The 12,355-nt window shown below is 34.3% G+C and overlaps 1 protein-coding gene across 3 annotated transcripts; it reads right to left on the minus strand.

The window, feature by feature from the left end:
• Positions 1–620: 620 nt before the first annotated feature.
• LOC106162205 (serine/threonine-protein phosphatase PP1-alpha catalytic subunit) lies at positions 621–12,166 on the minus strand. 3 transcript variants are annotated; one of them, XM_087001701.1, is made up of 7 exons: positions 11,965–12,163; positions 9,858–9,989; positions 8,648–8,878; positions 3,842–3,946; positions 3,372–3,595; positions 3,077–3,211; positions 621–2,281 (listed from the first exon to the last, which is right to left on the minus strand). In XM_087001701.1, the coding sequence occupies exons 1-7, from the start codon at positions 12,017–12,019 to the stop codon at positions 2,186–2,188; spliced, it is 978 nt and encodes a 325-aa protein (XP_086857827.1). In that variant the 5' UTR covers positions 12,020–12,163; the 3' UTR covers positions 621–2,185. The 3 variants fall into 3 exon arrangements, with proteins under 3 accessions (XP_086857827.1, XP_086857824.1, XP_086857820.1); XM_087001698.1 differs by lacking the exon at positions 9,858–9,989 and adding an exon at positions 9,689–9,820 and having other exon boundaries at positions 2,246–2,414; positions 11,965–12,166; XM_087001694.1 differs by having other exon boundaries at positions 2,246–2,414; positions 11,965–12,165.
• Positions 12,167–12,355: the final 189 nt, after the last annotated feature.

Raw genomic sequence — 12,355 nt, forward strand, 5'->3', positions numbered from 1 at the left:
TGTTCTTTTCATGTACATCATCAATGTGCAAAGTTAGTATAAAATAGTACTCATCTTTATTTTTGGTATGTGCACTTATAAATGAAATTGCCTTGCCCTCCTTAACATTCAAAATTCTTTCCTTGAAATGACAACTTGACCAAAAAAAAAAAAAAAAAAAAAAAAAAAAAAAAAAAAAAAAAAAAAAAAATCCAACTCAGATATAATGTTGCATTCAATTTTTTTTCTTTTTCTCCGCCTGGACCAACTGTAAGCTCCCCCTGATATCCTGTTTGTAAACTCGTCAATTCAATTGCCTTTAGTTTGTTACAGATTTTTTCAGTTCCATATGTGTGTACTCGCGCTCGTAACATTTATAAGCTTTTTATAAAGTAGCTCTTTAAAATAGAATTTAGTAAATCTATATTTTTTTAAAACTTGAACTTACCAGCCTTTAGAAAATCAGATTTTGCAATGTAGTAACAAATGTTTTATGAAATGTTACCAGTCACATATCAAAAAGTAAACACAGACAAGAAACATAATGCACACAGACTACAAAGAAAAATTTTGGGCAAGACTTGTAATGTACATCAGTGCTTAAAAAATAATTCCATTGAATAAGCGATAAAAATCCCATAAAAAATTCATACTCTTTATTCAATTATTGTTTTACACTTCAGAGTCAACTTATTGTCATAAATACAAATTAATGAAACTGATGAAATTCAGTGCTTCCTACTTCACAGATTTATAAAACTTATCACCTGAGGGTACACATGAAACCTGGACTAAGATGAGACCATCTGAAGAAACCGATCTATCAAAAGTAGCACTGCATATTATTATTATTATTATCATTATAAAGAGATTGCCACTTGAGTATCAGAGACACCAAGTGTCACCATATTAACTATGTGCAGAATGACTTCACAAAGATAAGGTTTCTTGAGAGTTCACCTACATTTAACAGAATGACCTCATGAACAGTTTGTATAAATCAACCAAGTAGAAGACATAAAAATATTTGGACTTGCTTTTATGAAATGCACAGGCTATGAATTTTCAGCAGAACCTTGCTGCACAATGTATGAGAATCAACAGAGAAACTCGCAAAGATCCCGAGTATCTTATGTGGATAAATGTTACTTTTTTGATACCCATTTTAAAACAAATCTCTCCATGTGACTCCCTTGTTTAATGCTTTCAATTAGACCATTTCCACAGCTGTGCACAAAATTAAAATTCTCAACATGGTGTGCCCATATGAGTGCACCAAGTTTAGATAATAAGCATTTTAAGAACCTTTACAGCACATTTACAGAAAGTTCCCTGGGTGATTAACACTGGTCTAGTTCTTGTCATAATTCTTTTAAGTATTAGAATGTGATAAATATTCCTCCAACACAAAGATGAAGTCTTGCCAGCACTAAAAACATTTGGTACTGGTTACTCAAAGGAGAGTATTGTACTGAGCAGACATCAACTTAACGTCTTAGCACAACCCCATTTCTCTTTAGCATTCATATTTGGTTTGTTATATTTATTTATATATATATATATACATAGGCAATGTGGTTTGGATTTGGCTACAAAGATGTGGAATATGCCAAGTATCTTTGAACAATCAATGGCAGATTCTGAATTGCAATAAAATCACTGGTCTGTTGCAAATGCCACAGAGCATTACTGAAATTTACATCACTAATGAAACATACCCACTATACTACACATACTTTGCAATGCTCGTGTCAATGGCAACAGATGAATAATAATCTAGCCGATCTTTTTGTATTGTCACTGCAACATTTGATGTTTCGATTGGCTTTGAGCCACCTCAGACTGGACTGTTTCCATGGAGGCAGGCTATTATTATGAACCACATCCTGTACCCCTTGTGACTAATTTTAGATGGACAGTTTGTATTTTTAATTTACATAGAATACAGTAATATGCTACTTTGTACAACAACATGTTTCTTGTGTTTTTTCTTTTTTTGTTAAGCCTTAAGTGTTTTAATTGTTTAATATATCATCAAGTTTTTATATCTTCTTGTAATTGTGGCATGACGTCCTCTATAGCACAGGAGAAATAGACAACACTGTTCTCTTCGTCTGCTAATGACTGTGTTATGATGGATGAATTGGATAAATATATCTGTCTAGAAAATTGTCACTGCAACTGCAATCACTGCCAAAACAACCTATCATTTCTTCTTTCCTTGGTTCCTAGGAGGGGTGACAGGACGCCCAGCATTAAGTCCTCCATAGGTAAATTTCTTCTTATCAGCAGGCTTTAGAATCTGTAAAAGTTATGTGAAGGTAGGGAGATTACATTTTTCCTTTATTCTTGCCATTGCCACGAGGAGGCGTGACAGGCCTACCTTGTTGTAATCCACCATACGGAAACTTCTTTTTGTCAGCAGGTTTCAATATCTGTAAGGAAAGGAAAAGCATCCCCTGTGAATGACGACTCATCATTGTACAGGTTTAGCAATCAATGATCCCAGCAACAGAAAGAGAGGGAGCAGTAGCAGTGAGGGAGCAGCACCAGGTGGACCAGGACCAAAATGTGCCCAGAGCCAAGACGGCAGCATGGAAAGCAAAGACAGAGGGGCATCTCATGCAATTTACAATAAGCAGAAGCTCTCTTCAGCAGCAGCAGCAGCTGTAACCGGTGAAAATACATAACAAGAGACGAACAAAAGACAGAAATGAGAACTGAAATTGCAAACAAATATGAAACAACTGGGTAAAATGCACACAAAACGTACAATTTGTTACGTTTTTTTTTTGCAATTAGACACATACAATATGATACAATATATGATTGCAATCAATCACACTAAACATGATTAGAATCCCAAAGGCTTATAATACACATGCATTTACAGCACAAAATGAAATACTTTGACAACAAGCTGCAGTATAATGTTCAAAGTTGATGTATCATTTTACCTTATATTTTGGGGGGAAATGAAAATATGTGCAATACAAAGCCAAGTCTGAAAGCATGTAAAGGAAAAAGCTTTTTTTCTGCAGTTTCATGCAAAAAATATTCCATTTACAGATAAGCTTGTTTATAAATATTTTCTCACCTGAAACGAACACATAAGTGTCTCATCCACACTCATCATAGCACCAGCGTTATCGAATTCCCCGCAATAGTTTGGGGCAGAAAATAATGTGACTAGCTGCCTCTTTGCAAAGAATTCATATCCATCTTCCACAACCTAAAATAAAAAGTTTGCCCTTTTATGTCAAATGCTATTTCTCATTACATAAACTTGGTTTATCAGTGTGAAATTTAAAACAATATAAAATGTCAAACAATTTTATCTTTAATCCAATCTTAAGGCACAAAATTACAAATTCCAATGGCTAATGAATTACCTGATGCGCCCTACATATCAAATCCAAATCATGTTTGTGAAGAAATTTGGCAACCACTTCTGCTCCAAATGTGAAGGAAACTCCTCTGTCGTTCTCTCCCCAGCCCATTGTCTCCTTGTCTGGGTCTGACCAGAGCAGATCACACAGCAACCCCTGGTCTGGCACATCTGTGGGCCGCATGATACGGCGGATCTGTTCCATGGATTGCAGATCTGGACTTAAACCTGACGTGAAAATCCACTTTACAGTTAACACAAGTGGTCCTTTTCTGACTGCTTCATTAATTTCTGTCAAATTTTTTTTAATAGACTCTTACTTTAAATAGACTCTGCCAGCCAAGTATAACATATAATATTATTTCTTGGTACAGGTTACATGACACCCTTAAACAGGCCACAACTCATCTTTCTAAAAAAATTTAATATATCAGTTCTTTTCAATCCAAAACAAGTGTATACAAAAAGCCTTACCACCATGGCAGCAGAATATTTTCTCATCAATGATTGCAGCAATGGGCAGACAATTGAAGCAGTCTGTAAATGTCTTCCACAACTTAATATTGTACCGCCTTTTACCTGAATAAGTAATAAGGAGACATTAAACCTCAGTTACAAAAGCTGCCTTGCCATGAAAAATAAGCAAAACTGAAAAGATAGCTCAAAAATGATACTGTAACTAGAAAAGCACTCCGAGAGCGCAGACCTCTGCCAAGGCAGCGGTTTTTGATAATTATTGATCCGGATCACCACCAAAACCTAATCACTTCTAAGTTAACCCATTTCCCACCTACCCTGAAAATTTCATCAAAATCAGTCCATAACTTTTTGAGGTATGTTGATGACAAACAGACAGACAGACAGACAGGGGTGGAAACATAACCTCCTTGGCGGAGGTAATAATAATAATAATACTTATTACAAGGCAGCAAAGCTGTCAAATGTACAGACAAAAAACAGAAAATAAAGATGCAAAATAGGTCATTTTGTCAATTTTGATGCAATAATAAATAATGCTTATAATAGCACTGTCAGTCAACACTGAATTTTAATCATGCACAACAGGTACCATGGTCAATAACAGGAGCGAACCCAGAGATATTTTCTGACAGTATTCCAAAGTATCTATGTTGATCCATCCTCCATTTTTATGGTCTTCCAACAGAAAAAAATAGATACCAGTCAATATAAACTTAATAACCTGACCGTCTTCCGGAAGACCCAGAAGATGGTCTCAATCCACCCCTTCAGTAAGATTACAGTTTCAGGACCATGAGAGTTCAAATTCTCATGATGAAAGTCTCAATATTTGAAAAATGATGACAGTGCATAAAATAATATTACATAATGTTTAAAGACATAAAAAACAATACAACTGCTTATGTGGAAATATAGAAAATGTGCAGAGCCTCAGGCAGATGAGAGTTAAAAGTCACAAATGCCAGTGTTTGAGAAAAAATTAAAAAGGAAAACATAACAAAACTAGAAAAGCACTCCAAGAGCGCAGACCTCTGCCAAGACAGCAATTGTTGATTATTATTGATTGATTATTGATCCGGACCACGACCAAAAACTAATCATTGTCCTCCTTGCCCACTTCTGACAGTTCCTGAAAATTTCATCAAAATCGGTCCGTAACTTTTTGAGTTATGTTGATGACAGACAAACAGGGGTGAAAACATAACCTCCTTGGCAGAGGTAAATATAATTCCAATGATGCTGCCATTCAAACTTTTAATCTTTTTTGATATATATATATATATATATATATATATATATATATATATATATATATATATATATATATATATATATATATATATATAAAAACTTATTTGCAATATTAAACAAAATTTACCTGCATAATTATCACTGCTTACTTATTATTAATCTAGCAGAGAGCTTAACCTTTGGGAGTTTACAGGGAAATATCAACAAGTGTGCTTTATGTAATCTCATTTAATGGCCTATTAATGACTTTATAACTCTGAACTTAGGTAAGTGATACCCAAGGGAAATTTACAGACTGACCCTCTCAAAGATCTTTCAGGCCCATAAGTCACATCTTAAGAAAAGCACATAACAATAATGCACAAAATAGGAGACTACCAATTCTGATGCAATACATTATGTTTAACTGCACAGTCAACATCAAATTTTAATTATGCACAACAGGTAACACCAACGAAAGTAAAAGCATAAGGCTTCAGGCCCATCAGAGTTCAAGTTTATACTTTGAAAGTGCCAGAATGAGAAAAATGAAAATTTCACACAAAATTGCATGAATTCAATGATAAAAGATAACCCAATTGAGCTGGCTTTCTAATTTGAACTGCATGCCAATCCTAAAAATCATACTTGTAAGTTAAAAATAATAATAAGTAACACAGTTTTCTTTTCATAATGTTTGCAGTAGCAGTGCAAAAAGATTTTTGTCAATTTTGATGTAACATTACATAATAAATTATATAATAATTATCACCAATTTTTGATTATTAACTATAAATAGCATGGGCATTTAGAAAATTTGATTACTATTCGGCTTCATGTCCATGGGAGCTCCGAGTCCCACAATGAATATGCCAACACGATAATAATGAATTTTTCACTAAAATGTATAACTTCCAGAAAAAAAGCCAATTAGACTGCTTTTCCAACTCAGGCTGCATTTTAGTCCTGTGTTTCTTTTTTGAAAGTTTGACAGTCATAAGTAACACGGTTTTCCCATAATGGTTATCATGGCAGCAGCACCAAAAATTGTGTTTTCTTCTATTTTGATGCAACATTACATAATACTTAACAGCATAATGACCATCAATTTTTAATAATAATATGCACGTATCATGGATTTTCAGAAAATGTGACTACTAGTAGCATGGGTCTTCAAGCCCGTGGAGGTTCTAAGTCACACCTTGAAAATGCCAATATGTGAAAAATGAAATTTTCACAAAAAACTGTTTAACTGCCAGAAAAATTTACCAAACAGACTACATTTCCTACTGAAGCTGTATTTTAGTCCCATGTTTCTTTCCTGTAAGTTTGAGAACAGTAAGTGACATGATATTCCTTAAGTGCTCATCATGGGAGCAGTGCCCAAAATAGGGGTTTCTTCAAATTTTAATGTAACATTACATAATGTTTAACGGCATAATGACCATCAATTTTTAATAATAGAATATTAGTAACATGGACATTCAGAAAATGTGACAAGCAAAGGTCTTCAGGATCATAGAACTTCAAAGTCACACCTTGAAAATGCCAATATGTGAAAAATTAAATTTTCACAAAAAACTGTTTAAACTGCCAGAAAAAATTACCAAACAGACTGCATTGCCTACTGAAGCTGTATTTTAGTCCCATGTTTCTTTCCTGTAAGTTTGAGAACAGTAAGTGACATGATTTTCCTTAAATGGTCATCATGGGAGCAGTGCCCAAAATAGGGGTTTCTTCAAATTTTGATGCAATATTGCATAATGTTTAACAGCATAATGACCATCAATTTTAATAATAAAATATTAGTATCATGGATATTCAGAAAATGTGACTAGCAAAGGTCTTCAGGCCCATGGAACTTCAAAGTCACATCTTGAAAATGCCAAAATGTAAACAAGACAGCACTTTTCTGAAATGGGTTTATTTCCATTTTAACACTTTTTTAACATAAAACAAAATTAACAGTTTACTGCCATTTTTATATGACCAACTAAGAAAATTGATGAGATGGGAAAAATATCAATAGAACAGTATTAAATGTCCAATTTCCTCCATTCTGAGATTCTGAACATAGTGGATGATTGAATCTGACAAACTGCGATGATATGTGTTTATTTCCATTTTTGACACTTCATTACACAATACACGATAACAAGTTTACCATCATTTTTACATAATCAACTAACAATGTTGTAAAGATGCAGGAAATGTAAAAAAAAAACCACTTTTACATATCTTATTAGTTCAATAATGAGACTATTAACATGCCTAAGAATTGAATCAGAGAAAAAATGTGAAAAAAAAGCATAACTTCCCTAAAAATGACCCAATCATGCTGATTTTCGAACTTGACCTGCGTATTATAAATATTCATCAGTTCTGTAAGTTTCAAACCAAAAGGTAAAACGGTTTTCCACTTATCATGTTTACAGTGTTGCATATATGCTGAAAAAAGTGAAAAAAAAGCAAAACTTCCCTAAAAATGACCCGATCATGCTGATTTTCGAACTCGACCTGTGTATTATACAAATTCATCAGTTCTGTAAGTTTCAAACCAAAAGGTAAAACGGTTTTCCACTTATCGTGTTTACGGTGTTGCATATATGCTGAAAAAAGTGAAAAAAACAGCATAACTTCCCTAAAAATGACCCGATCATGCTGATTTTCGAACTTGACCTGTGTATTATACAAATTCATCAGTTCTGTAAGTTTCAAACCAAAAGGTAAAACGGTTTTCCACTTATCGTGTTTACGGTGTTACATATATGCTGAAAAAAGTGAAAAAAAAGCAAAACTTCCCTAAAAATGACCCGATCATGCTGATTTTCGAACTTGACCTGTGTATTATACAAATTCATCAGTTCTGTAAGTTTCAAACCAAAAGGTAAAACGGTTTTCCACTTATCGTGTTTACGGTGTTGCATATATGCTGAAAAAAGTGAAAAAACAGCATAACTTCCCTAAAAATGACCCGATCATGCTGATTTTCGAACTTGACCTGTGTATTATACAAATTCATCAGTTCTGTAAGTTTCAAACCAAAAGGTAAAACGGTTTTCCACTTATCGTGTTTACGGTGTTGCATATATGCTGAAAAAAGTGAAAAAACAGCATAACTTCCCTAAAAATGGCCCGATCATGCTGATTTTAGAACTTGACCTGAATATTATGAATATTCATCAGTTCTGTAAGTTTCAAACCAAAAGGTAAAACGGTTTTCCACTTATCGTGTTTACGGTGTTGCATATATGCTGAAAAAAGTGAAAAAAACAGCATAACTTCCCTAAAAATGGCCCGATCATGCTGATTTTCGAACTTGACCTGAATATTATGAATATTCATCAGTTCTGTAAGTTTCAAGTCAAAATGTAAAACCGTTTTCCACTTATCGTGTTTACGGTAAAAGTGCACGGCAACGGCAACGGCGACGACAGACGCAGGTGACGGCTATATGTACAGACACATCTGTGTCTGTACATAATAATTTTCTAATGAAATTAAAGATCAAAACATCACCTAAATGAAATTTGTAGATGTTACTATTAATGCTGATTAGTGCATACTTACATTCATCATAAAAACCATATATTCTGTTAATGCTTGCACACTCATGGTTCCCTCGTAAGAGAAAGAAATTCTCTGGATACTTGATTTTATAAGCTAAGAGCAAACATATCGTCTCTAGTGACTGTTTGCCTCTGTCTACATAGTCTCCCAAGAATAAGTAGTTGCTCTCTGGTGGGAAACCACCATATTCAAACAAACGTAGGAGATCATAATACTGGCCATGAATGTCACCTGGAAGGACATAAAACAATGGTAATGTTTATTAATTACCAGCAGTCTGATGTCAGCAAGTAACACTTAAAACTATCTTCATAAAATAAGGATGCTTTCAGGTTATCTTTTTACTATTTCATCCTAGAAAAGTGCTAAAATTTATTTGCAATGATCTTACAGTTTTTCTAACAGGAAGATAAAATGGAAACCTGATGCTTAGATAAGCACTGCAAACTTAACCTCACAGCCAAGAATGACATATCTACTGCGTTTCTGTAAAGCTCAGATCAAAGGTGCATCTAAATTTTGATTCATTTAAGTTCTCTTAGCTGGGGCATTTGTCTCAGGAGAATAATAAAGATTTCCAAATGATACTGTGGATTGCATAGACTACAATAAACAGTATGCGAAGATACATTATTTCATTTTGATATGGTCAAGCCGAGAGGAATGCAGAGAAAATTCAAATTCCAATCACAATTTCAACATATAACATTGCCCTAAATAGTTTCAATAACTCTGGTTGCTTTCTTTCAATTTTCTATGTCAATACACCTGGTTTATCACAGCTGCACCAGATTCTCTGACAGGTGCCACCAATGATTCATTGGAACATGGAGGGTGAACTACTTTTCTTTTGATTTTCTTCCTTTTACCCGAGACATTTCAAATTTATTATTTATATCTTTGACGCAGTACAACTGTATTGACTGGTGTTGAAAGGTCAAACCTATGTCAGATTTAATTCTGATATCCTTGACACAAAATTATACAATGTCACCTCCCCTGTTTGTTCCAGACCAGTTTTAAAAACATGCTACAACTTACCACAGATCTTTATTGGAGCTTCTAGCTCCAACAGAATTGGTTGGCTGAGAAATATTTCTCTGGATTTCAAGCAAAGGCCCCTGATTTCATTTTCTGTCAGCTGAACATTTTTGCCAGATCTGGAGCCTCGAACTGAAAACACAAGTAGATGGATGCAATAACAACTTACCGCATATCTTTAGTGGAGCTTCCAACTCTAAGAGAATTGGCTGGCTGAGAAAAATTTCTCTGGATTTCAAGCACAGGCCCCTGATTTCATTTTCCGTAAGCTGAACATTTTTGCCAGGTCTGGATCCTCGGACTGAAATCAAATGAAACAGGATTACTCCACACAGCACTGGTCTGCTTCATTACCACAAGGTTGAACTGCTGTGGAAATAACACACTCAAGCAAAGCAACACTCAACACACAAATTAAATATCTATGTTTAACTGAAATTGAAATTACAACATTACATATGTACAATAAATGTTTGCTTGTCTCATTAAGTATTACTATAAATAAAAGCAAAACCCATTGGTTTTCAATTTATTGTAGGAATTTTGGTTATTTTTCAAATAAACAACATTTTTCAGTTGCTTAAACTTTAATAAGACTGGTGTACTCTGCCCTGGAGATTTAACAAACAAAAACTTTGTTATGTTATTATTGCAAAAGTAAGCAACTCATGTTGCAGGTGACAGTCATATGCTTTCTTATCTATAGGCTATCAAGCATACATTTTTTTTTTCAAAGGAAGATTTCAGGCCACTCCCTTCAGTCTTACAACTCATCCGCCAATTTGCCAAAGGCAGATTTTACAAAATCCTGAAGCCAACACTATCATTAATATAAGCTTTAAAAAATGACCAGATGAAATTGACTCAAGCACTACTGCAGTTATCAAACTTGATTAGGTTCCTAGGTTATCTATTATCTACCACACTTATCAGTGCCAGTCATTGTAAACATCCCTGTGTCACAAGTGTACAATCATTGTCAACATGAAAGTTTCACACTTCCCAAATAGCTGTGAGACATAAACAGGTAAAACTGACCCCCCCCCCCCCCCCCAAGAAATAGATATAACCAGTACACTGTGTCGCATCCCAATCTCAGGATTTCAAGCTCCACACCACAAATTCTCATTTTTGTGATACCCTTTTGACCGTACTAAAAATTAGACCTCACATTGAAATCGATAGTCACATGCTATTAACCAAGATATATATCTTGTCATTTACACTTCAAAATTTGGCTTTTCTTTTTTTTTTTTATTGCATGAATAAATCCTTGTGTAACTGAATATTATCATGTATGAATCATCTTCAATATGCTGAGTGTACTAGTATCTTAGTGATGCACTATCTGTTGGCACATTGGGCATAAGCACAAAACAACCTAAAACACGCCAAATAACATCTTAGCCAGGTAAATTGGGTAGTGTGGCAAAGTCCACTTGAGATTAGGTAGTGAGATGCGGTTTATAAAGTCTTGTTTGGTTGTAGATGATATTAGCTGATAAATAGTTTGTGTCTTAATAACTGTTTGGATGGTCTGGATTTACTTGGTGTTGTTTCATAAAAAGAACTACAACAACCAAACCAAGTCACTGACGAAAACCTGATGACTTATGTATGTTTTATCCTTTTAGAAATAAAATAAGATTTGTGATGAATTTAGGAGCTGAATATCTAATCTAACCAAATAGCTTCAAAGAAAGACCATTTTAGAAATTTCCTTATTAACAAAAATTACATGACAATTTATTTAACCTACAAGTAAATGAACAGAATGAAAGCTTTAAGAGGGGCAGCAAACTACAATCATTAACATGCTTGTGTAAGAGAACACATCAGGGTGACATTGTTATTGTGCTTTAGTACGAGTCGAACTGTGGATGCACCATGACAACAGTCGTGAAATGTTATTTTTCAAATGGTTGTACACGATTCCAGATCTTGTTTTCAAAAAGCAGACAGCATATATTTAAGAATAATTCATTCAGACAAAGAACAAAAATAGATAAACGCGCTCTTGTTTCAATGGTAACAAAAATTGAACCATTTCAATGATTTCGTTACTATATATTTGCGTTACTCTTTTTAAATCAAACCATATTCGTTTTAAAATGTGGATAGCAAGGTGAAGTTTGTATGGCAAACCTAAAAGGCATGTATCACATCGCCAGACAGTCGTTGAATTTGCTGTGAAAATGGTTGCTACAAAATTTTCACCGGTGATTCAAATCCGGAATAATGGCCGCTACGTAAACAAGATACCTCTCTTGACTTACCTTCTAAAAGTCGTGCAATTATGCTGTCTATATTTAATTTGTCTGCATCCGCCATAACTTTGGATACGTTTGATGTTGTTCCTTATTTTCTTTACCGACTTTGGGCTGGTAAATCTTTGATGATGGCGGATAGAATACACGAATAAAACCAACCCTTGTCAAAATGGCGGTCGTTACGAAGGCGGATGAATATACAGAAACTGCTAATGAAGAAATCACAACAAGACCAGCTTGCACCTTCGAACTAGTTTATTTGTATTTTTAAAATTTAGTTTGAAATTATAGGCTTCCAAATTATTAAAGTATTTAATAATTCGTAAATTATTACACCTTTCTCTTACTACGGGTGAAAAAACAGAAATAAAAAGATTTTAACGGTTGCTAACATTCC

The sequence above is a fragment of the Lingula anatina genome, chromosome 1 (genome assembly GCF_051362555.1).
Source record: "Lingula anatina isolate TDL-2025a chromosome 1, LinAna3.0, whole genome shotgun sequence".
NCBI classification, from domain to species: domain Eukaryota; kingdom Metazoa; phylum Brachiopoda; class Lingulata; order Lingulida; family Lingulidae; genus Lingula; species Lingula anatina.

Bases quoted from the DNA above. Each gene is read 5' to 3' on its own strand.
- LOC106162205 (XM_087001698.1), bottom strand. From the start codon at position 12,019: ATGGCGGATGCAGACAAATTAAATATAGACAGCATAATTGCACGACTT. The intron at 3,596-3,841 runs GTAAGGCTTTTT...TTTTCACGTCAG, and splicing joins AATATTCTGCTGCCATGGTG to GTTTAAGTCCAGATCTGCAA. The intron at 2,415-3,076 runs GTGAGAAAATAT...CTTTCCTTACAG, and splicing joins CACTTATGTGTTCGTTTCAG to ATATTGAAACCTGCTGACAA.